Source organism: Podarcis pityusensis, assembly GCF_964106645.2.
Source record: "Podarcis pityusensis genome assembly, chromosome: Z".
Taxonomy (NCBI): domain Eukaryota; kingdom Metazoa; phylum Chordata; class Lepidosauria; order Squamata; family Lacertidae; genus Podarcis; species Podarcis pityusensis.
The window spans coordinates 14818593-14846571 of NC_138044.1; the positions used below are offsets into that span (position 1 = coordinate 14818593).

The 27979-nt window shown below is 43.3% G+C and overlaps 2 protein-coding genes across 9 annotated transcripts in view; one reads left to right on the top strand and one right to left on the bottom strand.

Moving 5' to 3' along the window:
- GFI1B (growth factor independent 1B transcriptional repressor) overlaps positions 1-12221 on the bottom strand; it is a 29173-nt gene extending 16952 nt beyond the window's left edge. For both annotated transcript variants that reach the window (XM_080990657.1, XM_080990656.1), the window contains exon 1: positions 12101-12221. The gene's annotated coding sequence lies outside the window, so the exon portion shown is untranslated. The remainder of the gene's footprint in view (positions 1-12100) is intronic.
- A 1927-nt stretch (positions 12222-14148) lies between these two features.
- The window catches only part of TSC1 (TSC complex subunit 1), a 31702-nt gene continuing 17871 nt past the window's right edge, over positions 14149-27979 (top strand). For 3 of the 7 annotated variants that reach the window (XM_080990595.1, XM_080990590.1, XM_080990596.1), the window contains exons 1-8: positions 14149-14274; positions 20230-20403; positions 21792-21895; positions 23304-23456; positions 24767-24911; positions 25937-26091; positions 27335-27408; positions 27681-27859. In XM_080990595.1, coding sequence (XP_080846721.1) covers positions 20298-20403; positions 21792-21895; positions 23304-23456; positions 24767-24911; positions 25937-26091; positions 27335-27408; positions 27681-27859 — 916 coding nt within the window. In that variant the 5' untranslated portion in view covers positions 14149-14274; positions 20230-20297. Of the gene's footprint in view, positions 14299-14544; positions 14566-20229; positions 20404-21791; positions 21896-23303; positions 23457-24766; positions 24912-25936; positions 26092-27334; positions 27409-27680; positions 27860-27979 lie in introns of those variants that run through there. The other 4 variants (XM_080990591.1, XM_080990592.1, XM_080990594.1 and 1 more) reach the window with 4 other exon arrangements.

A 27979-nucleotide genomic window follows, 5' to 3' on the forward strand; every position in this document is an offset into this window, starting at 1 on the left:
TTTTAATCAGAATTGGGAAGTCAAACTGTCCTCTTTATTTATTTATTTATTTATTATTAGGGGGCGGGAGGAGACAGTGCTGTTCTTTTTCAAACACCATGGGCAGTTGGAGGGGAGCCTTGAAGTAGCCACATCTGTGGGCGGTGCCGAGCATCTCCATCTGCCCAAACGTCCCAGGCTGCAGGTTGATGGAAAGAGCTCAAAAAGCGCCTCTTCAGCTCCCAGGTAGTCAAATGTTTGTTTTTGGTAAAAGTGAGAAAGGCAGGGCAAGGGGGCGCCATTTTATGGTTTGCCTCGGGCTGCAAAATGTATTTGGCCAGCCCTGGCACTCTAGCACTCTCTTTGTTAAGTTGTGGGTGAACATATCAGACGACACAGCGATTCTTCAAACAGCTCTTGTTTATTCACAAGCCAGAACAGAACTGAACAGTAAACAGCTCAGCCAGCCTGCTTTTATAGGCAGCCGGCTGTCAACATTGTAGCAACAACAACCCAGGGTTTCCCGCCTAAAATAACTGACGTGGACCTGAGTATCTACACGATACTCCTGGTGGCCAGGGTGAGAACTTCAATACATAACACTCTCCACTTGTGAATCTCAGCGAATTCAGAGGCATGCGGCCTCTGGCAGTGCAATGGAGGAGTCACTGTCATAGCCACTGCGGCTCATAGTCATCGATAATCAGTATGAAATGGAAATGGAAACATTTGTAATCCACCAATATCCGGAGGGCAAAAGTTCTGCACTCCTGCACCACAACACTAGCCCGATGTTCAAGTCAAAGAGGTATGCCATATTCATACCATACATCTGGTGCTCAGTTCCCCCAAAGAATTCTGGGAACTGTGGTTTGTGAAGGGTGCTGGCAGTTCTTAGGGGACTCCTATATCCCTCCCAGAGCTACAATTCCCAGAGTGGCTTAATGATTTTTTTTATAGGGTTTTACATTTATAAACATCAAAATATCACATTATATAACAATAAAATCATTCCCCAGTTTCTCCCTTCCTCCGTGCGACTTCCCTCAACTTCTGGTTTATTTTAATATAATATCTTTTCCTGCTTATTCTACTTTTTTCTCAACTTTTTGGTATATTTAAATCCTATTCTTATTGTTCTGTACTCATATTAACGTCATATTTATAATTACTATATTTATTTTGTTAATTGTCAGTGTATATTCAAAGCCTGATAGTATGTCCAATTCTTTGCCTTGTTTCTGTAAATATGCTGTAAATGGTTCCCAATCTTTTTAAAAATCCCTGTTTTCCTTATTTCAGAGTCTTTCAGTTAGTTTTGCCATTTCGGCATATTCCATAAGTTTCTCTTGCCATTCTTCTTTAGTTCATACTTTATCGCTTTTCCATCTTTGTGCTAATAACATCCTTGCCACAGTTGTAGTATACATAAAGAATTTTTGTTTCACTTTTGGCAAATCTTGACCTAAAATACCTAACGAAAAAGCTTATGGATTCTTAACAAAAGTTATCTTAAACATTTTTTTTCATTTCATTATATATCATTTCCCAGTAATTTTTAATTATTTTACAATTCCACCATGAATGAAAAAAGGTGCCTTCCATTTCTTTACACTTCCAACACTTATTGGTACCGGTTTTATACATTTTAGCCATTTTCAAAGGTGTAATATACGATCGGTACATCATTTTCATATAATTCTCTTTTAACAAAGTACAATCAGTAAATTTCAGATTCACTCTCCATAATTTCTCCCAGTCCTCCATTTGTATGTTATGTCCTAAACCTTGTGCCCACTTGAGCATAATAAAAATAAATAAAAAGGGGTTTAGTTACACGGTATCTAGATTCCAAAAAGAAATTGTAGATGAAAACACTAAGCTTTTAAAAAAGATGTGTAACATATTATTAGATTGGGAGACCAAAGACGAAGAGGTGAAATCTGTAACGATCAGAGTGGCTTAGTGATCAATCCCAGGGAACTCTGGAAATTAATTGCAGCTCTGGGAGGGGAAGAAGGTTTTTCTAATGGCTCTCAGCACCAGATTCCTGGACCCAGGATTCATTTGGACCATGAGAGTTTAAAGTGGTACCACAGGCTTTAATGGTATGGTGTGATTGTGGCCCAGATGACACTACTGCGTGGTCTGATCCAGTCAGGTGGTTCTTAGCGTCTTACTGGCTTTTGATGCACACTGCGCCCTCTAAGACATTACAGGCAGAATAAATAAATCATTAAAGGCCATGGACTCATAAGAGGAAATAAGGGTAATGATATAATGGGGGGGGGGGGTATTTTATGCATTGGGACTCTAACCCCACCCCTCCACCCCATCTCTTTCCATTAACAAGCCTCACTTGCAAATACCCCTTCTCCAGAATGGTGCACCAATTTATTTATTCTGATGTAATGTTATGCAGATTAAGTCAAGGAGAAATAATATTACTAATTGCTTCCATCCATTCCTTTTCTGAAGCCCCATCCTAATTTAAGTTTCTTCCCCCCCCCCCTTTCTCTTCCCAAGGGAAGATTAAATAAACATGCCTCCAGCACAGCAGGAGGCGGGGGAAAGACTGAAATAAAAATTAATTGTAATTCACAAAGTGGGACAGGATTAGAAGGCTGTTCACATCAAGAAACTGATCCCCCTGTCTGAGATGGGCTGACCTCTCGCAGGTGAAACTTCAAGGGAAACAAGCATGGAATCCCATGTGCAGGGAATTGTGAAATATGCAGACACAATCCCAGATTGCAGAACCATCTTCAAAGGCTGTTTATGCTAGGTTTTATATCCTGAACCAATATCCTTCTGGAGATAAGAAAGAGCAGCAGTTCTGCAGCCTGACCTTTTGCAGAGTTAGGGCATGCCACTTAGGGGAAGGCTATTGATGGCTACTAATCATGGTGGTTGGAGGTAGTAGTGCTTTTGAACACCAGTTGCTGGAAATCACAAGCGGGGGGGGGTGCTCTTACACTTGGGTCCTGCTTGCCAGTTTCCTGGCAAGACATCTGTTCGGTCATTGTGAGAACAGGATGCTGGAGTAGATGGGCCACTGGTGTGGTCCAGCAGACCTGTCATGTTCTTATACGCTATAGCTCAGTGGTAAGGACCCTGACCATTAGGTCCAGTCATGGCCGACTCTGGGGTTGTGGCGCTCATCTTGCTTTATTGGCCGAGGGAGCCGACGTACAGCTTCCGGGTCATGTGGCCAGCATGACTAAGCCGCTTCTGGCGAACCAGAGCAGCACACGGAAATACCGTTTACCTTCCCGCCGGAGCGGTACCTATTTATCTACTTGCACTTTGATGTCTTTCAAACTGCTAGGTTGGCAGGAGCAGGGACTGAGCAACGGGAGCTCACCCCGTCGCAGGGATTCAAACTGCCGACCTTCTGATCAGCAAGTCGTAGGCTCTGTGGTTTAACCCACATTATTACCTGCAGAAGGTCCCAAGTTCAATCCCTGGCATTTCTGGTGTGCCCCCTGCCTGAAACCCTGGAGAGCCACTGCTGATCAGCTGAACTACACATTCCCATCATCCCTGGCAATTGGCCATACTTGCTGGGCCTGATGGGAATTGTAGTTCTGTGAACACATTTAAAAGCCCATCGAATGTTCAATCAGCCAAAGGCCTGGTTATAGAGAAACATTTTTACCTGGTGCCCAAAGGTATGTAGCAAAGGTGCTAGGCAAGCTTCCCTGGGGAGAGCATTTCACAAGGTGGGGCCCCCCGCAAAAAATGCCCATTCTCATGTTGCCACTCTCTGGGTCTCTCGCAAAGGAGGAACACAAAGAAGGGCCTTGGATGATGATTGCAGCATCCGGGTCAGTTTATATAGGGAGATGTGGTCTTTGAGGTACAGTGGTACCTTGGGTTAAGAACTTAATTCGTTCTGGAGGTCTGTTCTTAACCTGAAACTGTTTTTAACCTGAGACACCACTTTAGCTAATGGGGCCTCCCGCTGCCGTGCAATTTCTGTTCTCATCCTGAAACAAAGTTCTTAACCTGAGGTCCTACTAACTGACTCCACTAACCCAGAAATAGTACCTCAGGTTAAGAACTTTGCTTCAGGATGAGAACAGAAATCGTGTGGTGGCAGCAGGAGGCCCCATTACCTAAAGTGGTACCTCAGGATAAGAACAGTTTCAGGTTAAGAACGGACCTCCAGAATGAATTAAGTTCTTAACTTGAGGTACCACTGTACATGTGTGTGAAATTACTGCTTGTTAGTACTACTGAGTCAGTTGGCCCATAATTTGTTATACGGGGCTTACCATCTGTTGTTGATACTATACTAAACTTTGACCGGTGTGATCAGCAGAGTATGCACAGCTCCTGCAGAGTCTTCAAGCAGAACATTAGAGTTTTCCCACTTTCCAGTACAGTGGTACCTCGGTTTACGAACTTAATCCATTCCGGGAATTCTTTCTTAAACCAAAGCCGTTCTTAAACAAAGGAGCACTTTCCCTAATGAGGCCTCCTGCTGCCAGTGCCCTTCCACCGTTTAGCTTCCGTTCTTAGACCGAGGTAAAGTTTTCAAACTGGGACACTATTTCCGGTTTTGTGGAGTTCATATACCGAATAGTTCGTAAACAGGGCTGTTCTTAAACTGAGGTACCACTGTAGCCAGCCTTTTCCAGAGTTCCGGGTTAAGAAAACACCTTTCCCACACAGTTCAGTTTTTTTCAGTTTGGCCAGAGGTTTTTGTTTTGTTTTTTGTTTTGCAGAAAGGGTAATTTGCATAAATAAGTGCCAATGTGGAATTTTGTGTTTCATTAATAATGTCTTGAACAAAAACGTATCTTCCATTTTAATCTCTCAATCCTTTTGTAGACTGAAATTTAAATAATTAATGTATTAATAAGGTAGGGTTGCTATATTTCAAAATGAAAATATGGAAACACGTTGAGCAAATTCGCAATAATTTTTGGGAAGTTTTTCAGCTATTTTAAAGGAATATCACCAAAAGTGACACTGCTGACATGGGTTGCCATACATCTGGATTTTCCCAGACACTTCAGTGATTTCTGCCAGATGCTGTTAATGAGGGCTGAATTCCTCCTATGTCTGGGGAAATCTGGACATATGGCAGCCATAAATAAGGCCCACCCCTCTAGCTCTGTTGAAGCCACTTGCCATGAACTTTTGGCCTACCCATGACTGTTAAACAATTTTTTCCCCTATCTGTTTTATGGGTTTCTTGCAAAAAAGACTATATATGGATCCATTTTGAACAAATAAGTTGCCATTCTGGTGCATTTTATTGGATCTCCCAACCCCTTCACAGTTAAAGAAATTACATTAATATCTGTAGCTCATTTTGGCCATTAAGCAATAGTGTCCTTTGCCAATCTAAGCTTTCCATGTTTTTTAATTAACCCAAAACCTTTAGAACAGGGGTCAGCAAACTTTTTCAGCAGGGGGGCGGTCCACTGTCCCTCAGACCGTGTGGGGGGCCAGACTATATTTTGAAAAAAATAAAAAAAATGAACGAATTCCTACGCCCCACAAAAAAATATAGTCCGGCCCACCACATGGTCTGAGGGACGGTGGACCGGCCCACGGCTAAAAAAGGTTGCTGACCCCTGCTTTAGAACTTACACCCTGGTGTGTGTCCTCTTTTAACAGTAGAGGGCACTCCAGTGCTACTATAGGTATAGAGAAAATCATAAGCATAAAAATCAAACTTATTTTAAACAAGTAAATGATGAGGTACATTAAAGTGGATATTTTCTTGTAAATATCATGTCCCAACCCCTGGGTACCTTCAATATATTTATATTTTCCAGTCATTCCAGTTTGATTGCTTTCACTTCTATAGAAAATGAGCCTTTTTTTCTCTTTTAAACAGCATTCGAGCCTTAGTTTCTGTTTAAACATAGTTAATAAGTTAACCATTCAAAGTTTTTCCCAAAGTTTCAAAACGTTTGGCCAAAGGTGAAGAGTTATTTTGGATTCAGTGGCAATAACAACACAAGTGGAGGGAAGCTAGCTGCTTTTATTAAACAGCAGTCTTGACTACAGCACAAAGCAGCAGTGAAAGAGTCTTTAGCAAAATAACACAGCGTGAACAAAATGAAGCTAATTCTGTCATCAAGAGCTGACCAGCCTATTATCTAAATTCCTCCAATCTGTTAAACTAGGCCAATATACTGTACCAGGGAGGGACCAGGGGAGCATGGTTTTATAGATTTGAAAAGGGAGCCTCCCTTAACCCTAGAAATTAGCAAATGGTAGGATTTTATTGGGAGTATTGAAGAGTAGATTGGAGGTCAGTGGAAAAGTACAGGCTAAGCTTCCTTCCAAGCCAGAGCCTCACATGAGACAGAGGTGTTAGCATGACAAAAAGTGTTGATGGCCCCACTAGAAGGAATATTGGGCAGACAGAGGTTGCCATGCTGATGGTGTGGTGGTGGCCCAAAGGGCAACAATAAATGTGATAATGGCTTACAACAATGGGAAGTGTGTTTGATGTGACAGGAAAATAGAGGTTTTTAGAGCAAGGTGTACTGAACAGAAGTAGAAATAAAAAAATTCCTTCCTGTAGCACCTTAAAGACCAACTAAGTTAGTTCTTGGTATAAGCTTTCGTGTGCATGCACACTTCTCCAGATACACTGAAACAGAAGTTACCAGATCCTTCTATATATTGAGAAGGTGGGGAGGGGTATTACTTAGAAGGGTGGTGGGAATCGGAGATTGGTAGATAGCTGAGATGAGCCTGTTGACGACTCTTAACGACTGTAATAGGTCTTACAGGAAAAGGCAAGGGGTGAGAAGGTGAGAAATGGCTTAGTCATGTATAATGAGATAAGAATCCGATGTCTCTGTTCAGACCAGGTTTCTCCATTGTTTTAAGTTTGGTAATGAGTTGTAATTCAGCAGCTTCTCTTTCCAGTCTATTTCTGAAATTCCTTTGTAGTAAAACAGCTACTTTGAGATCTTGTATAGAATGTCCTGGGAGATTGAAGTGTTCTCCTACTGGTTTCTCTGTTTTGTGATTCTTGATGTCAGATTTATGTCCGTTTATTCTTTGGCGTAAGGTTTGGCCTGTTTGTCCAATATAGAGAGCTGAAGGACACTGTTGGCATTTGATGGCATACACAATGTTAGACGATGAGCAATTAAATAGTCCCGAGATGGTATGTGTGATGTTGTTGGGGCCAGTAATGGTGTTGTCCGGGTGTATGTGGCAGCAAAGTTGGCATCTGGGTTTATTGCAGGCTCTGGTGCCAGTGTCCGTGTTAAGTCTGGTTGTAGTATTATTGTGGGTTAGGAGTTGTTTAAGATTGGGTGGCTGTCTGTAGGCAATGAAAGGTCTTCCTCCCAAAGCTTGAGAAAGAGAACTGTCATTGTCCAGGAGAGGTTGTAGATCTCTGATGATGCGTTGAACTGTTTTAACTTGGGAGCTGTATGTGATGACTAGTGGAGTTCTGTTATTTTCTTTTTTGGGTCTGTCTTGCAGCAAGTTCTCTCTGGGTATCAGTCTGGCTCTGTTGATCTGTTGTCTGACTTCATCTGCTGGGTATTTTAGTTCTGAGAAGGTTTGCTGTAGATCTCTTAGGTGAGAGTCTCTGTCTGTAGAATTGGAACAGATGCGGCTGTAACGTAGTGCCTGGCTATATACAATGGACTGTTTGGTATGTTTGGGATGGTAGCTAGAGGCATGTAGATATGTTTGTCGGTCAGTTGGTTTACGGTATAAGGTGGTGAACAGAAGTAGGGGAGAGCAAAGACAGATACAGCTTGAGCAGGCTAGTCAACGTCTGACATGGAGAGATGCCTTTGACTGGTGCTGTACTGCTGTGGGAAGAAGCCCTGCTTGAGATGACCATACTGTAAGATCTGGGCTCCATGCAGACTGAAGGTGTAAATATGTGAATATATCATATTTCTTAAAGCTATGACAGTCTCCTCCACATCTTCAATTCTCCAAAGGGGCACAAACCCTGGGTGAGTGCCTGGAACCCCCTGGAATCTTCCTACTGCTCAGCAGAGAGTGGGGGTGGTGTCTAACTTTTATAACACTGGTGTCAGACGTAGGACCTGTGCTTCTGGAGAGGCCAGGGGTCAGCAACCTTTTTCAGCCGTGGGCTGGTCCACCGTCCCTCAGACCATGTGGTGGGCCAGACTATATTTTGAAATAAAAAAATGAACAAATTCCTAGGCACCACAAATAACCCAGAGATGCATTTTAAATAAAAGGACGCAATCTACTCATGATTCCCAGACCATCCGCATGCCGGATTTAGAAGGCGATTGGGCCACATCTGGCCCCCGGGCCTTAGGTTGCCTACCCCTGACATAGGTGCAACGTCCACCTGAAGTAACAATGGAGGGGAGAAAGAGTAACACCTTTTGAGTTGTTTGAGTTAGGCTGGAAAAGCACCAGGAGCAGTGATTTGATGAAATGAGGCAGCTGGTGATATAGTGGGGGAGAAGTCTCCTTGCACAGCAAAAACCCAGCAGCCAGCGGTGGAAGAAGAAGAGAAAATGGAGGTGCCAAAGAGCAAGAATTGCTACCAGTTGAATTCTATACCACATGTGAGGAGAGTGCACCGCTGGGTGGTGAGATGCTACAAGGGTCAGGGAGTGATCCGGGAGCCTAGCTGCCAGACCGCCCAGGGTGGCCAGAAAGATCCAGAATGTGGGTGGGCAGTTGAAGGGCTTGGACTGTGAGGAGTTGCAGCCTGCAGCTGAATGCAATGGAGACAAGTATGAGCTGGCTGGAGTGGGGGAACAGTTGGCTCCCAATGAGTTGGAAGTTGTCCCTGAGGAAATGGGAGATGCGCCAGCACCTGTGAGGAAGGCAGTAGATGCTGGTCTGTCTACCCATGGAAGAGGCAGCAGCTTCCTTTGTGCTCAGGGAGAAGCCAGAAGAGCAGTGGATGACTGCTGGATTGATACTTTCAGGGGGTGCCAGGAGAAAGGGGATGTAATAAACGAAAATCTGCCCTTATTTCCTTATGGGGGACATAAGAGCCCTTACAGAGTCCTTTGCAGGTTCTCCATCGGTCGGAGAAGATAACAGAGGCCAACCAGAGAATATTGAGAAGTAAAGCAGCTCGTAAGCCTGATCTTTGTTGAACTGTTGCAACAGGGTGCTCCCCTCCCTTATATAGACATTTTAAATTGGCCACCCTGGAGTCCAAGACCACCCCCAGAAACATCATACATACATCACAGAAGGGGTGTAGCTCAAGACCACCCCCCAGATACACCATACCTACATCACAGAAGGGGCGGTCTACAACAGAAACCTGAGTGCATTGTTTATCTCCTTCCTGGCAGACCTGTTAAGGGTCACTTGATTGGATACCCTGGGAAGCATGGCCAGTCTTTTGTAATGACAAATACTTAGTTCCTGAGCCAGGTCACAGGCTCACCCTATTCATACACAGACATACCCTTAAGACAGGATTTGTGAATGAAAAGACAATGGGGAGACTTTTCCATTTCCTTCAAACTTGCAGAGAAAACATTTGGTCAGTTTGAGAGTCAAAATGGTTCCAGGGCTGTTTTCCTGTGCTGCTTCAGACATGCGGTTTATATATTTATGTACGTGTTTGCTTCGTACATTTATGAACATTTATTATACATATAAGACCTTTTTTTTTATTTCAGGGAGAAGACAGCTGAAACGAAACAGGAGGTTTCAGTGCCTGTTGGATTTGGTGAGGGGGGAATGTTGGGGCTTTTGTCCCTTGGATGGCTCCAAATGGTCTTGAGTGGGAGAGGAAATGACCCAATGCTAGAAACAGTCCTTAAGTGGACTCTAGCAGTCAGAGCTGCCAAGAGCAATGCGGTCTGGGGAAGAAAGCCGCTGGGGAAGTTACATGTCTTTGTTTAGCAGCAGGAGCAGGGCCAGATTTAGGTTTGAAGAGGCCCTAAGCTACTGAAGGTAATGGGGCCCTTTATATGTCCAGCTGTCCTTTGTCAACAACAAATTGTAACTGTTTTTTTCAGTTGCATATATGGTATATGGTAATTTATGGACCTAATAGGTATCTAAAGCCATTTGCACATAACAAAATATGTATTTTATCAAAGTAATTGTTGAGCTATATAAAGAAATGAGCAAACCAGTGATATTTTAGGGAGCAGGCTAGCAGGCGGGGTCCATTACTTACGTCATAGGAGCCTACACAACCCAAAACACTGTTGCTGTATGTATTTGTTATGTTATATTTTGGAAATGTACATCCAGGGTTGTTTTTTTCCTTTAAAATTTTTTGGGGCCCCCAATAGAGTGGGGCCCTAAGCTAAAGCTTGTTTTGCTTATACATAAATCCGGCACTGACCAGGAATATGCAAAGAGGGGTTTTCTGGACATCTGTGTGGGTGGGGCGGGCCTGGAGATTCTGAAGAAAGTGCCCCCGATAAAGCCTGGTGGCAAGATTTTTATTTGGGATATGGGGCAGGAGATGGGGTGGACTGGGCCCCAGGGAGGAGATTCCACATGTGCCAGAGAGGAAACAGCTGGGGGTCCTTGAATTGTGTTTCAAGCAGATGCATAAATTGTTTTGGGGCTGCAGGTGTAAGTTTGGAAGCCCTGACCCACAACCCAGAAGGAATAGCAGGGCCCAAGAAGACTGAACCTGTGGATTAACCAACAAGGACTGAGAACTTTGTTTGATTTACTCAATAGTAAGAATTCTGTGGAAACCCCAGGCAGGGTATTGCAACAAGGAGAGGAGGATGGGGTTCTGCTGACTGAACAGATTTACAAAGGGACTTTGCCTGCTGCAAGTTCAACAAAGGTTTTGAAACACTGTGGTGTGTTTTGTTTTCTTGAATGCAGTTGGTGGTGGTGGATCTAGTAAGTGTTTTGTCTAAATTACTCTGTTCAGTTCTGTGCTTTTGCATGCTTGTGATAATGAAAACTGTTAATGATGTATAGGAACTGTGCTGATAAGAAATGGTGAAAATGTTGATAGTGATGACGAAGGGCCTCTGGGTTGAGACAGCTCTGGTTCTGAGGCTGGCATTCTGACTTAAACATGCTTTGGAAACTAATAATCTTGGCTGCCAAGTGTGGGTGACTGGGTAAGCTGCATTGGAATGGTTATCAGAGTGTACCTCAATAGGAAAGAGAAAGCCTGGAGGATTCCAGGGAAGCTGGAGGTCACCTGGAAATTAACTGTTCTTGTGTTTTTAAACATGTCACTGCACTATTACCTGCTTTGATGTGTTGCTCTAAATGCTGTAACTGTTCTGTTATTTCTTCTGCACACCTATGGAAAGATGTCTCTTTTTCTAAAAGGGTGGTAGTATTATAGATTTTGGGGGACCTGCCTAAACCCTAGAAATTAGTAAATGGTAGGATTTGATTATTTGGCATTTTGAAGGCAAGATTGGAAGTCAGTGGAAAAGTACAGGCTAAGCTTCCTTTCGAGCCAGGGCCCCATCTGAGATAGAGGCGTTGGCATGACAAAAGATGTCAATGACCCATCTAAGAGGAATCTTGGGCCTGGGCATACGGAGGTTGCCATGATGGTGGTGTGTGTGTTTGAGGTGACAGGAACAGAGAGGTTTTTAGAGCAAGGTGTGTTGGCCAGAAGAAGGGGAGAACAAAGAGAGATCCATCTTGGGCAGGTTGGCTGAAGTCTGACAAGGAGAGAAGCCTTTGACTCCAGTGCTGTACTGCGATGGGAACAAGCCCTGCTTGAGATGACCATGCTGTAAGATCTGGACTACGACAGTTTTTGCCATATCTGCCCTTCTCAGACAGTATTTTAGATGAAAAAAAATATCATTTTTTTTCTTACGTGCACTGATGATAGTCAGTTTGGATGGGGGGCTTTTATCAATTTCTGAAGTCACACAATCAACCAGTAGCTGAAGTGGGTTCCACACAGTCACAAAAACAAGTCCCAAAAATGAAGTCACAAGCCACAGTCACAAAAGCAAAGTCACAAGTCAGTCCCATAAAATGAAGAACAAATCACAGTCAAAAAACCAAAAAAGCCACACAAACCAAAACGCAAAAAGGAACCAGACAATGAAAAGCGACCCCTAAAACAGCAATTTTACATGATTTTTACAATCTAACGAGGCCATTGATCCATAAAATGAAATCAATAAAACAGTACAAAATGAAAATGTGATTTTTTTCTTACCTACGCTGATGATAGTCATTGTTTGGGTGGGGGCTCAGGGTCCTCTTTCACAATCACAATCGACTTGGCTCCTGGCATTCGTGGAGGCCTCAGAGAGCTCCGTAGGCCCTGCGGATGTCCTCGCTTGGCTCCAGGCAGTGGCGAGGCCTCCGAGAACTCGGACAACTTACTTCCGGGTTACAATAGTTCGTAACCCTAAAAAACGTAAGTTGAAGAGTTCGTAACCTGAGGTACCACGGTAAAATCTTTTGGCTACATTTTACCAGTTACATTTTTCTATTCTAGTTACATCTTCTAGTGTAAGAAAACACTTTTTTGAAAGATACAAAGAGGTGATACATTTGATAAGAAAAACACTTTTTAGAAAGATACAAAAGGGATACCTTTGATAGAGTCAATGGTTGGATTGCTCAGCTACATTCTTTAGTGGTATTACAGTGGTACCTCGGGTTACATACGCTTCAGGTTACATATGTTCAGGTTACATACGCTTCAGGTTATAGACTCCGCTAACCCAGAAATATTACCTCGGGTTAAGAACTTTGCTTCAGGATAAGAACAGAAATCGTGCTCTGGTGGCACGGCGGCAGCAGGAGGCCCCATTAGCTAAAGTGGTGCTTCAGGTTAAGAACAGTTTCAGGTTAAGAACAGACCTCTGGAACGAATTAAGTATGTAACCAGAGGTACCACTGTACAGCAACACAGAAGTAAAAGATACAAGTAAAAAGATAAATTCTTTTGTTAGCACAGAAATACGTAACACTGAGAGGTTCATTTATTAACTACCCTCTCTGAGCATGGTTTCTCTTATGACAGCTCTCAATAGGTCTTTCCTGTGTGTGTCTAGCTATGGTATCTCCAGCTGCTGAGAGTGACTTATGAGTTCCTTGTCATGTACATGTGGGTTATTGTCCTGGAATATATTTATTTGTGCTTTTTCTGTTGTTACTTCTATTACCTGTTTCGTTATTTTTTATATTTCCTGCAATATTGGGCCATTGGCTCATAGCTGTCAACCTTCCCTTTTTTTGCGGGAAATTCCCTTATTCCAGCGCCATTTCCCGCTGCTATCCCGGATTGTTAGATATCCCGTAGACTGTCCCTGAAACAGGTGAGTCTGCTGATCCCTTATTTTCAAATCTGAAAGTTGACAGCTATGCATTGGCTTGATCCACCTGACTCTTCCTAGGTTATTATGCTGATATATACAGTGGTACCTCGGGTTAAGTACTTAATTCGTTCCAGAGGTCCGTACTTAACCTGAAACTGTTCTTAACCTGAAGCACCACTTTAGCTAATGGGGCCTCCTGCTGCCGCTGCGCCGCCGGAGCACAATTTCTGTTTTCATCCTGAAGCAAAGTTCTTAACCCGAGGTACTATTTCTGGGTTAGCGGAGTCTGTAACGTGAAGCGTATGTAACCTGAGGTACCACTGTAATAGCGATGAATGTTCTTGGAATAAATGTAGTGTTTTAATGCAACCGTGTCTGCTTTCATGAGACGAATGGAAACTCAGATATTGCATAGAAAGACCAAGGGGTCTGCCCTTGTAGCTTTCCCCTCCAGTGAGCTGCGGGCCTATTCCTAGTTCTGGCCAGTTTCTAATTACGCGGCAGGCGGGTTCAAGTTGTCCAGGCCGCAGTTGCTAACGTAAACAGGGTGGGCGTGGCCCCCAGGGCCGAACCCGGTAGCACCTCCCTCCATCAGCTTTGCTTGTCCGTTTGCAAAAGTTTCCTCCCGCCTTACTCCCCCACAGAGCGACTTCGCATCACATGACCCACCCCTAGTGCTGGAACCTTTTTCGCCGCGGGCCTCCCTCGGAATCACGAGACCTCTTGTACGCTTTACGCATTGCCAACCTGTTCTGATAACCGTCCGCCTCCGACCTAGAGCAAAGGACACCGGAGACGGTACACACCCTGCTCGGGTCTCAGTGTCCTAAGAGAAGGGGTCTTGGTTGAGGCGGCAAAAGGATGTGAGACCGGGCAGGAGCGGGGGTCGATTGTGTTGTGGGAGGGGGACTATTTTCTGAAGGAGGGGGCGAAGAAGAGAAAGGCGGCGGAGGGATATCTGGGCGGGGCAAGATGGCGGCGCCCTGTGGGCTTTAGGAGTCCTGAGTGGTAAACAGCTGAGCGTAGGCGAAGGAGGAGCAGCCGCCGGAGCAGAATCGGAAGGGTGAATATCTAGGTTTGGAGTTCGGTAAGAATGAATGGATGACAGTGGGGAAAGCAGGGGGGAAGGAAGAAGAAACGGGGGTAGCGATGAGAGGAATAAGAGGCAGTGGGGAAGGAGTGGTCCATCAGGCGAGAGGAAGCAGGGAAGAGGATGGAGCATGAGGGTAGGGCTGTCTCTGTGTGCATCGGAGCAGAAGGGAGGCGAAGAATCAATAAAGGGACATCGTGCATTTAAGGGACGCCTTTTTGTCATTGCAACTTTTCAGTTTATCCGTAACAACGCCCCTGAGAGGTAGGTCAGGGAAAAGTGGTGTGTTGATGGGGGGGGGGGGGGAGGAAGAAAGAAAGTGGCGATGCGGAGGGAAAGCTAAATATATTGTGGGGGAGGGTCCTGCGGGCAAAGAAATAATAGAGGTAATGCGTCTTTGAATTGAAGCTCTTGCTGCGGAATAGTGTTTGCCTAAAAACAGGGTGGGGAGAAAAATCGAGAAGATGAGGGGAAGATCAGTTCTAAGTATTTTTTGGGGTAGGGGCCGAATGAGGAAGGGGCACGGTGGGGCGGTGTAGAGAAGCAGAATCATAAGACAGCTGCTAAATAATAGTTATAGTGCTTGTTTTGTGATCACAGTGCTTCATGTACATTGGGGTTGTACCCAGTGCTAGTTCTATTGAAAGCAGACCTATTGATATTAATTGACCTAACTTACCCATGCATCTTAGGCATCAGTGGTTCTACTGAGTAGGACTAGCAGTTGATGCAACCAATTGTTTATTGTTTTAAAGCTATGAAGCAAGCCTTTAGACCGAGAAGAAATGGAGAATAAGGTCCAAAAAGGGGGAGGGAAGCAAGGGTAGATGGGCTCTGTTGTTATGTAAGGAAGGGTAAAGGAACGATACTTATTTCAGTTTTATAGCTTTTAGTGTTATTTGTGTGCTATTCCTGTGAGGTGGGCAGGGCTAAGTAGAGGTGGTAGTGGGTAGAGGGGAGGAATGGGGGGGGGGAGGACAAAGACATGGGTGAATTGCCTTTGTGAATATTCCCCAGTCTGTTCTCTTGTGTTTAAGCTTGTTTTTGAAACGTCCTCTCCCTGCTCCTTGAACCAGGAAGTCCCTTCTAAGGGCCCCTTTATCTGAGATACATTTTAACCAGTGTTTGGCAAATCTTGACTAACCTGTTTTTGAATATGGAAAGTTGGCTAGTGTATCCTACTTGTGGGCTTCTCATAGGTATCTGTTTGGCCACTGTTATCCAGCAGGGTTTTTCTTACATTTTTGGGGGGGAAAGAAAATGCACCCTTCTCCTCTGAAAAACATCCTGTTGACTAGTTCTAATTCAGAGGGACCCACAAATAAAGGAACAAAATAGTCTTTTGTTTTTAGCTGGATTATTTCTGTTGCAAGGCTTTCTGTTTTTCAGGCACAGTCAGCTGGCTTGCTTATCCTATTGTTGTGGATCTCTGGCTTAGATTGAGAGGAAAACCACTCTTCCCAGGCATAGCTGTCAGTAGAGAGTATTCAAGGTGGCTGTATGCACTTAAAAATTATCTCACATTCGTTTCTGTGTGTGTGGCTGGTGATGACCTCTGTAAAATTCTACTGACTAATACCAACTATGGCTAATTTGTCAAAATGGCAGGCATACTTGAAATACCTCAGGCTATTCTGTCTAATGAGCTTGTTACTAATAATACTCTCCATCACTTAAAATAAGATTAATTTTTCAGAGTTTATGAAAGTTATTCCTTACAGGCATTGATTGTCTACAGGCAGGGAGAAATTGTGGACTGCAACTTCCTCCAGCTGTAGCCAGTATGGCCAGTAATCAGGGCTGATAGCAGTTGTACTCCACACTGCCTGGAGGGTGCTATGTTGGTTCTGTGAGTCAGTTTGGTCCAGCAGGTTATTCCCTGGTTGGCTTGGATGTGAAAACTGTCTTGAGCTTTCAGTCTATTTACTAGGTTTTTTGGGGGGAAGTCATCTTTGAGGTCCTTGTTTATAGCAATCCAAAGAAGAATCCACTTCAGCAGAATTTTACAGGAGGCTTTATGATAACTATTGTAATGTGCAGACTAAACTTTGTGTCCTGGTTGACTTGGCTGTGTGTGAAGGGAGATGACACCCTAAAAGTCTGCATTTTAAAAAAAGAATGCGCTTCTGGATCAGAGTACCTTAAGGATCGCCATAGCCCTTATATTGCAGCTCAGTCACAGGAGTGCTGTTAGTAGCCCCCCACCCCACCCCCGTGTTACAGAGGCAAAGCTGGCCTCAGCTAGAAGTCAGACACTTGTGGTTGGTGGGTCCACACTGTAAACACCCTTCCAGCAGAGATTCGGCCAGCTGTCCTTTGCAGTTGCTTAACTTTTATTTTTGTTATTTATTTATTTATTGCATTTTTATCCCACCTTACTTCCAAGAGCTCAAGGTGGCATATGTATTTCTACACCTCCCTCTAAATTTTATTCTCACAACAATCTTGGGCTGTTAGGCTGATAGTGACTGGCCAAAGGTCACACCCAGTGAGCTCCGTGACTGAGTGGGGATTTGATCCCAAGCCATAGTCCAATACTCTAACCACTATACCACAGTTCTAGTTACAAGTAGGTAGCTGTGTTGGTCTGCCGTAGTCGAAACAAAATAAAAAAAAATCCTTCCAGTAGCACCTTAGAGACCAACTGAGTTTGTTATTGGTATGAGCTTTTGTGTGCAAGTGTGCAGGCATTACTTTTTTGAGCCATGATAGAAGAAGCTTTAGATTTAAGTCTTACAGTTAGGTCTGGCTCTTTTGAGAGAGCCTTGATCACCAAAGATGGCTAGAAATTACATTTTCATTCCTACAATTGTTCCCTGGTCCTCCCAGAAATCATGGGAGCTCTAGTTTGTCATAGACTTTGAGGGTTAAGAGACACTGTAATCACCTCACAGAGCTACAATTCCCAGAGTTCTCTAGGAAGAAGGATTGATTTTTAAAGCACTCTGGAATTTTTAGCTGTGTGAGCAATATAGGTGTCGCCTAGCAACTCTCGGCACCCTTGCCAAACTACAGCTCCCATGATTCTGCAGAAGAATCCATGATTGTTGCAGGTGGTATCTTAGTGCTTTAAGGATGTGGCACCTGTGTACAACTTACTATTGTAGGGCAGGAGCAGTGGCTCTCTGGAAAGTCTCAAAATCAATCAATCAATCTTTATTACGGTCCAGAGACCCAACAAATTGTTACAAAGCAATGCACAATTCAGACAGCCTACCTCCAGGTTAAACAAGCATTTTGTTCAGACTTAAAGATAGGGATCATTGGTTCTTGCAACCACTGATAAAAACTTTGCCACTGCTAATGTTCTAGCGTTTGTCCGATCTTCCAATAGGAACCTGACATAGTGAGCCTCTGATTTTCCCGGGAAAGGTACCAGCAAGGGTAATATCAGTTCAGCCCTGGCTTGCTCATATTTTGCACAGCAAAATATGTTTTATAGAATCGATGTCTTGAGCACCCGAGCAAAGTCTGTCCTGTTAGGGGGGTCCTCTCCACCTGCCATCCAACACTGCAGAAGGAAAGATGTTTAGTCTTGCTTTGGTGAATAACCTTCGATAATTTGGTACTGCCAGGTTTTTAATGTAAGGTGTTAACTTAAAGACATGCCCATATTGTACTCCTACTGCCAGCGGACTACAGATTGCGTTTGATCGAGATCGCAAGTCACTGTGTGTATTATCCCATAATCTTTGATTTAATGTCTTTTGGGTGCCTGCATAACCCAGGTAATAAAGTTGTGGGGGGTGACAGACCAATAGAGGTGGCTTTTTTAGCCATGGTTTTCTGCCATTTGCTGACAGACTCCTCATTGGTCAGGTGTTGGTACAAACCCTTCCCTAGAGCAAACACTGAGATCCTGAGCCAATGTTTTAGGGCAGCCCACCATGCTTTAGTTGAAATTGGGCATTCACCAGCTTCTAACAGTAGTATGGAGTTGGGGACACAGTTGGGTACCTGCAGCAGAGATTGTAGAAATTTTGCCTGAAAGTCATCTAGCTTAGGCAGGTCCCCATTATGCCAGACATTTGCAGCGTACAGGAGTTGGGAAACAGATTTTGCATTGAAAACCCTTAAGGCTGCTGGAACATATTTGCCGTCCTTTGTGAAAAAAAATCTGAGTATGGCTAGCTTTGAGATTTCCGCCTTTTGAAGGGAGGTTTGTCAGTGGTGCTTCCAAGATCCTGTATGATGGAATGTGAGCCCTAGATAACTGAAGTATTTAATCTGTTCAAGTCTTAAAATACAGTTTGTGGTTTTAGTTGGGGCAAATTGTTGAATGTAGGAGTGCTCAACAGCTATTTAGTCATCATCCTTTATCTTTATTTTTCCTATCCACTGGTGTTAATGAAAAAAAGTCAGATTTTCTAGCAGCGGAAAGAGAGTCAGCATTACAATTAAAGAGTTCTGAACTTTTGCATTTTATAGATGTTTAAATTGCAGCCTGTTTTTTTCTGGAATGCTATTAGATGCTCTGCAAGTGTTTGGGATTAAAAAAAAATAATAATTGCAAATTTGATAGTTCTTCTTTGGTGTTGAGTGCCCTTCACTAACCCATATATATAAAAGCTGTATTTGATGTTGGATGGCAGTTGCCAAATGCCTTAAGGATGGTTTTGGGTTTTTGTGCTTGGGTTTGGCTTCTGCTTGCAAAATGGCAGCATTGCCTGTCAGCTGTCACAATCTAAACAAATCTCACATAACTTCCTTTTCTGTTTTCCCTGACGGTTCCAAGACTCTGGGAAATGGCGGTTTGGTTCTGCAGCAACAGCTCTTTTGTCAAAGAATTATTGACGCTGGGTCTGTCCTGAAATTAAAGCACTGTGCAAGATGTTGTGTACTATTGCTAGTAGAATATCAAAATAGCAGTGAAAAGGAGGTGATGACACTGGAGATGAAGACAACAGTGGCAGGAGTCCAGTTGACTTGGCACCAGCCAGCATGACTTGGCTTGAGGCATTCAGCCCAGTTCTTAGCATTAAAAGAAAAGCTAAAAACCTGCCCCCCCTTTTGCTGTTTGCTAGAAATCGGTGTGTTTGCGAAAATAGAATCCTGTAGGCTGCGAGGATTTCAATCACATTTTGAAAGGCAAAAATGGGAAATGTCCAGAAAGTCTGTTTAAAATGCTTTGTTAGGGGGTAGTGGGACAGCTTTACTTTTTGAATCTCAAGACGGGCCTGGGTTCAAATATCAGGCCTCACATACAGATTCCTGTACAGTGGTACCTCGGGTTAAGTACTTAATTCGTTCCGGACGTCCGTTCTTAACCTGAAACTGTTCTTAACCTGAAGCACCACTTTAGCTAATGGGGCCTCCTGCTGCCACCGGGCCGCCGGAGCACGATTTCTGTTCTCATCCTGAAGCAAAGTTCTTAACCTGAAGCACTATTTCTGGGTTAGCGGAGTCTGTAACCTGAAGCATATGTAACCTGAAGTGTATATAACCTGAGGTACCACTGTATTGTTTTAGCCAGCCTGCGATGTATCAAACTCAGTTTGCCTTCTGCAAAATAATAATAATGCCCTTTGTAAAATCAGGATAATCACCTTCAAGCTGACTATATAATCTGCTGGAAGCTAACTGTTAATTGGTGAGAACAGTGTACTCCAGTTATACTGGGAACAACCCCTGTATAAATAAAATAAAACGAGTATTTTTTGAACCCCATTGATTTTGCTGAGAGGGATTTAGGCATATGTTTAACTCATTTAAAGTGTTGAAGAACAGTTAATAATAATAACAAAATTTGCTGCTGGTGTACACCAGAATACTGTAAGTTTATTTCAGATAGTAGTAGTTTTCGTTTTCTGAGCATGCATATACATTGAAAGCATTGGGGGTTGAGGTGTAAAGAAGTCAGTATTTGGCTGAAGGGGGGAAAAGAACCCATTTCAAAAGCAGGGGTTTTATTTATTTCTCTTGCCTCAGTAAGACAGAAGCAGTGAGAGTCAACACAGCCAGTGTGGCATGCACAGAAGCACTTTGTGTGAAGAAGAATGGCTCAGCATGGAAATATCAGCCATCTTCTGGCCGTACTGGATTCCCCACATCTGCCTGTCCTGGAAGGTGTAAAGACTGAGCTTAGAGAAATCCTAAACTCAGGTAAGTATCAGTCATGTCTCCAGTGATGTCCACAGAATTTCTGAAGTTCCTCACATTTTATTCTGAAGCAGCTGGCCCACAACTGCTGCTCAACCTAAGGTGGCCACGGAATACTGCTATTTTAAATTGTTGTTGTTGTAATAATATACCACCCTCTTAGAAAATATCAGGGCAGCATACAGCAGTATAAAAATGTAAGCCATTGCAATCAGTACAGAACAATCATTGAAACAACTGGCTTCTTGAGATTTAAACTGCATAGGCCTGCTGGCATGAAGTCTGCAAGAGACACCTAGAGAGTCAAAAGCGAGGGTGCATGCTGCATCTCTGCTGGAAGAGTGTTCCACAGCATGGGATTGGCTGCACCAAAAGCCGTACTTGTAGTTGAGGCTAATGGCACCTCTCTGATGGGGGGGGGCGGGCACTAACAGTTCTCCATATAATCTCAGTGAAGACTGGGATAGAAATGCTCAGGAAGTTAAGACATAATGGACCCAAGTTTTTCAGGGCTTTGTATAGCATCATAAGGTGGCTCAGAATCATAGAGGCAGCCAACAGAAGTTTTAGCAGAGGTGTCTCATGTTGCTGGCCACTCAGTCTTTAATTAAATCTTACAATCCCCACTGAAAAATGTAAACTTGTCAGGTGATAATATTTTAAATTCTATAGCAACTATATGGGGTATGGATCAGTGTAGATAAGGGGTAGTCAATCTTTTTATACCTACCGCTCACTAATGCATCTTTCTTGATGGTAAAATTTCCTTACTGCCCACCAGTGCTCGATGGAAGGAGGGTTCAGCTTGTGCTCTAGAACCCCCTACTGCCCACCTAGAATCCTGAAACACCCACTAATGGGCGGTAGGGAGCAGGTTGAAAACCCCTGGTGTAGATAGACTTTCTGTGCCCTTCTGCCAAAAGACTGATACTTATTCACTGGAAAGATAATACCATGGCCCCCCTCAATCAATCGATAGAAGTCATGACAATGTCTTGCAGCATACAAATGGATTGCTCTTAGACAGATTGTGTATGGATAAATAAATTGATATTTTGAATCCATTTATGAAAAATATAATTTATTAATAATTTTACATTTGGTGAAATAATTGTATTATTTATACACCCATATATTGTATTGCATTTCAGTTTCAGTCCCCCTCCTTTCTTTTCTTTCACTTTACTCCCTTACTGAAAACTTTCAGTAAAATATTAAAAATAAAATAAATCCTATAATCCCCACAGGATAAATGTTAAATTGCACAGTACTCAGTGGATTTATTCTGTAACCTCCTATATAAGTTTCTTCAAATCATTTCTAACCAAATGTGTATGTGAATGCACTGATCTGTAATTGTGTTTTCTTTTGGTGGCCAATAACCACATCAGACCGCGGGCCAGTGCATGTAAATACCTTGGTGGAATCCTACTTGGAAACAAGTTCAGAGCAAGTCTTGCACGCCCTGTGCACTCTTCAAGAGCCGCACGACAAGGTAATGCACACGTATATTGTCATAAGAAATGTTTCTCCAGAAATTGAGAAAATACTAAATGGAAGAAGGGATGTTTGAAAAGTCTGCCATGTGTAAATTGAGCTGAAGAATCGCTGAGCTGCTTTAAAAAGCAACAAGACTGGGGCCCACTTAGATCAAAAGATGAGTGGCTGAATGAAGCCAGTGGCCCATCTAGTCCAGCATCCTGTTCTTGCAGTGGCCAATCAGATGCCCATTATGGAAAGCCTGCAAGCGGAACCTGTGTGCAGCAGCTATTTTCTCACTTGTGATTCTCATCAACTGGTATTTAGGAGATGCAGCCTGTGACAGCAGAGGTGGAACATAGCTACCATGGCTAGTAGCCATTGATAGCTTTATCCTCCATGATTTTGTCTGATAAACTTTTTATTTATTTAATAAAACTTATAAAACTGCTTGATTGTGTGGGGGGGAGGGGGAGATACATCAAAGCAGTTTTAAAAAGCCATTGAAGCTAGTGTCCATCACTGCCAATCACTTCCCATGTGACTGTAGGTGCCTCTGAGCTGCTTCTTCCATGGTCCAGTCTTGAGCATGTATGAATGAAGCAACCTTGTGAATTGAGCCAGTTGTGGGTCTTTAATTGTGGTACTGTTCTTGAACCACAACCACTAGTTAAATGAAACTGCTGTGGGGTGTGTATCTTTTACATTTGCACTTGTTTGTATTATTTTCAGAATGTTTCTGAATGCCAGCCAACCATGTCCCTAAACCGATATTCTCAGCATTCAGCGGCCATTGAGTCAATATTGGACTGTTTTGGAGTTGTTGCCCTTTTATAACCTCCCTAATGTCTCCCCCAAAGATTGAGTGATTGTTCTGCAAACTTTGGGGTTCCTTCTGAACATGCTAATATCCTCATGCTTTTCAGTGCCCTCCTTTTTACTATAATCCTGTTGGCATTCATTAATTGCATTGGTTCTTGGCAGGAGAGATTTTTTATATTGTAAGCCACTTTGAGTTTATTTTATAGTGAAAGGTGGGATGTAGACAATTAAATATTTATTTCATTCAGTTTATATACAATATGATGGTAAAAAGGCAGCTTAAAAAAGAATAAAGAAAATTAACAGTAAAAACATTCAAATAATAATTGAAATCAGTGATAAGCTAAAAATAGGTAAAAACACATATTCTGCTTTCAGAATGTTATGTGGTAGCCAGTTTAGCAGATGGAAGTGGTCAAGTGAGCATATTCATGGGGTAAGGTGATCTAACAGGTGAACCAAGGCCGATGTTGTTATTTAGGAGTGCTTTGAGAGGCCTATGAAAGAGAGTGAGAGCAGGTTCAGTTATATATTTCGGCTTCCCTCCAGGTAAATTCTCCATTTGCTTTTATCACAAGTTCTCTCTTTTTTATTTCTCTTAGCACCTTCTGGACAAAATCAATGAATGTATGAACAGGTCAAGTACCCGTCTCTCCGCTCTCTCACTCCTTGGGCATGTAATAAGATGTCAGCCATCTTGGAAACATAAGCTTTCTCAGGCGTCTGTCCTGGTTACGTTGCTTAAGTGTCTTAAGGTACGGATGCTGTGTAGTTGCAATTCTTGTTTATTATATGTTTCTGTGGAATGTGATGACATACAGTGACCTCTCACAACTTGGTTTCCTCCAGATGTTCAGTGCTAAAACTTGCATCATCCCTGACTATTGGCTGTGCTAGCTGGGGCTGATGGGAGTTGTAGTCAAACAACATTTGGAGGGTGCCAGCCTGAGATACAGAAACAAAACCCTTTTGGACAGTGGTCACTGCACACTGTGGCTGCAATGCAAACCTTTGTGAATGGCGTCCAACCTAGAACTATTCATCAGGTAGGGCACATTCACACAACACCTTTATCACTTACTGATTTCTCTTCAATCATGCTCCTGCCATAGTGCAAGGACAGATAATGAGTCAAAGCCTGTTCCTGTTCATGCAAGTTGGATCAGTTCCCCTCATTCATATCAGAATTTTCTCTTTTCAAGGGATGTAGGCTTTAATTCTGAAATGGATCAATAAAATCAGAGTGGTAAAGTCTCCATTATAAGAGAGAGAATCTCAAAACATGGTGAAAATAAATAACACCTCTTTCTTCACAGCTGGGTTTGGGGTTTTTTTGTTTTCATTGGGCTGTGTCCTACTCAGGGTAGAAAAGTTTAAATTAACAGACCCAAGCTAGTAACCTGTTACTGTTTTTAATGGGTCTGCTCTGAGTAGGACTAATATTTGATCCAACTCAGTGTGTTTTTACAACTATTGTCCCATTGTCCCAAATAGGGTCTTCGCTGTTGGCTCCCCCCCACACCCAGTGTAGCTTTGGCCAAGCCTCTCAAACATTGTTTCACATTTTAAATTTGGCACTTAACTCATATTCTGTTACTTTTATTGAACCCTGTTTATGTGAAAAGCAGAGTAGGGAAATTAAATAACCCTTTTTTAAAAAGAGAGTTTGTGAGAAATAAAGATTGCTTTAAATATGGTGGAATAATTCAAAGTCTCCTACAAGTAGAAAACTAGGTGTTGTGCAGAGGGACCTAAACCCTTCTACCTGACATGCTGCTTTATATGTAAAATGTTGGGTTTCCTTCATCTGTAGGAGCATAAAAGCATGTGACACTAGTGGTGGGGAAGTACTGCATTTCGGGAAACCATTTACCACGTTGTAAGGATTGTACAAATGCAGTCTCTGCTAAGGAGAGTTGAAAGAGCTATTGATATCCTAACTGAACCCACAGAAACGAAGGCAATGGAGCAGAGGACCTTCCTAATACTTGTGATGCATCTGTCAGGAAATCTTAAACCTCTGGATAACTGTCTCTCCCCCCCCCCCCACACTCATCCTTTGCAGAGTGACGCGGATGTAGTGGTCCTCATCACAGGTGTGTTAGTGTTAATAACGATGCTGCCAATGATCCCCCAGTCTGGGAAGCAGTACCTGCATGACTACTTTGGCATCTTTGGTCGCCTTGCTTCCTGGAACTTGAAGAATCCAGGTGAGATGCTAGAAAAGGTCTGTTGTGAACAAGCTTATCCTTGGGAACGTCTGTAGCTCAGTGGTAGGGCATCTGCTTTGCATGCAGAAGAGCCCCTGCCAGTCAGCATAGATCAGTGTTGTTGAACCTTGGGTCCCCAGATGTGAGTGAACTACAACTCTCAGAATTCACAGCCAGCTTAGCATGATGGTCAAGGATGGCGGGAGTTTTAGTCCACCCACATCAAAGTAACCAAAACCCAATAGCTCTTGTTGTAGCCCATACTGAGCTAAATAAACCAAAAGCCTGGCTCAGAATAAGGCAGTTCACTAATTCTCCCAGCCTTGCTGAAGGTCCTAAATTTAGACTACAATTCTGGCCATGGATACACAACCCCCTGAAATTATGGCATTGTGTTTTCAGAGTGTTGGACCTGGGAGACCAGAGTTTAAATCCTGACTCTTGTCTTGAAAGCTCATTGGGTAACATTGTGTCACAGTCATTGTGTCTCAGCCTGACATTGTGCTTTACAAGAAGCAGCCCTTGAAATTGACTGGAAACTTCTATCAGTGCAAAATGCAGCAGCCAGATTACTGGGGCTTCATTTTGATCTTTCATCGTCTGGGTTTTAAATTGGCTACATTGAAGACACACTTGCATTCTGACCTCTGACACCCGAGATGTAAATTTTCAGGACACACCACATTTTTGTGATTGCAGGTTATTTTTAATGTTTGCATTTTAAATTGTTGTAAAGATTGTCATCTAATCTCCATTTTAACAGATTGTCCCAGAGTGAGCCATGGAGTTTAAATCAGACTTGCACACAGTTTTCTAAAAATGAAGCCATATTTTCCTAAGGTGCTGAACTCACAGCCAGTTCTGTTCAAAATTACTCTCCCCGCTACCTTTTGTGCACCTATGGAATTGTGGCACTTACTATGATAATATCTACAGCACAGCAGTATTTTTAGGGGGAGGGCACATGTCCAGAGACCTCACTAATAGGAGTTATTTTAACCTGTTTTACGTCTTTCCCTCCCTAGGACACACGGCTGAGATCTACCTGGTGCACCTCCATGCCAGTGTGTATGCTCTCTTTCACCGCCTTTACGGAATGTACCCTTGCAATTTTGTCTCCTTTCTGCGCTCCCACTACAGTATGAAAGAAAACTTGGAGACCTTTGAAGAGATAGTCAAGGTAAATCTTTTTCTTTAAAGCACGTCTTGTTTGTGTGTACCTGTAAGTCAGAAAGACCTGGCCCAAGCTTCTTTTTCGGAATTGCATGATTGCTGGTATTTTTTAATTTTTTTATTGGCCATTCACTGTACCGAAATGAATAACTAGTTGAACCTGCATCTGAGGAAGTGGACTTCTAAAGAGAAATCGGAAGTCCATCAGTCAATTGCAACTGAAAATTAATACCTGCAATCAGGTGTGTATAGGGAACGGCCATATATTTGCATACAGAAGGTCTTGGGTTCAATCCCCATTGACATCTCCAGATGGAGGTGGGAGAGAATCCCTGCCTGAAACCCTAGAGATCTGCTGCCAGCCATGGTGGACAGCGCTGGGCTAGATTGATTAATGTTCTTAAAGACAAAGGGACCCCAGGGCGGCTAAGTCCAGTTGAATTTGCCTGTGGGGTGCAGTGCTCATCTCCACTTTCAAGCCGAGGGAGCTGGCGCTTGTCTGCAGACAGCTTTCTGACTCATGCCCAGTATGACTAAGCTGCTTCTGATGCAACAGGACACCACGACGGAAGCCAAAGCGCATGGAAATGGCATTTACCTTCCCGCTGCAGCGTACCTATTTATGGACTTGCACTGGTACGCTTTCAAACTACTGCGTTGGCAGGAGCTGAGACAGAACACTGGGAGTTCACCCCATTGCGCGGACTCGAACTGCCAACCTTAAGATCAGCAAGCCCAAGATTGGCAAGCCACAGCGCCCCCTGCGTGCGCCCCCAGTCCTATGTTCATCACGTTTGTTTCCGGCTACCCGGAAATAACAGAATTGTGTTTTAACAGTCAAATGGTCGTCTAGACCTCTGGTGATAGAAAAAAGAAAGTATTCAACACAACACACAGCAACAGGATTTGCTTCCACAGTAGGCAGTGATGGCTAGCTTAGATGGCTTGACAAGCGTTTTAGGCATATTCAGAGACAATCAGACTGTAACTGGCTACTGACCCTGGTGGATATCTTCGGCCTCCACAGTAAGAAGGAAATATGCTTCTGAATACCAGCTGCTGGGAATCACCAGTGGGGAGAGATGTGTTGGGCTTGGGTCATGCTTGTATGCTTCCCATCATGGGCATCTGGCTGACCAGTATGAGAACAGTATGCTAGTCTAGATGGGCCTTTGGTGGTCTGATCCAACAGAGCTCTTTTTATGATATACCAAGATAAAATACCCATTTTCTCTCTCTGTTTCTTCCAGCCAATGATGGCACATGTGCGCATCCACCCGGAGCTAGTGACTGGATCCAAGGATCACGAACTGGACCCTCGGAGGTATGTACATTCCCATCCCTTTTGAAAGAGAGGCTGTGATTGAACATTTAGCTCATCCCTTCTGAAATAAAAATACTACGTTCATGGCATTCTGCAATGAACCCTTTCTAAAACCATCCCTAGGTTAGACCATAGTGACACCCATGCCACCCTAGGGTTGGCTTTCAAAAATCTTTTTAATAGTTTTGATAAATATTTCCTGTAAATAGAGATTGTATCATAAATTCTGTGACGGGGTGGAAATTGACTGGTGGTGCTTGGACCTGAAACAGGTGGAAGAGGCTAGAAACCCATGATGTTTTGATAGAATGTGCCCGTATCTCCCTGGACCCAGCTGAAGCTTCCTGTGAAGATGACTACTATTCACCTTCCCAGCAGATGAGCTCTTACGTTCAACATCACTCCTCTGATTTTGTTTCCAGTTCTTCTGTTGCTTTGCAGAGAAACTTTGGTAAGGTCCCCCAGCTCTTCAGAATGTCTATAAACAGCAGGCGCCATCCTTGAAGCACCTGCTAGGAGCAGATGTATTGCTCATTCTAGCAAACCAAGTTTACTAGTTCTCTCCTCAGAA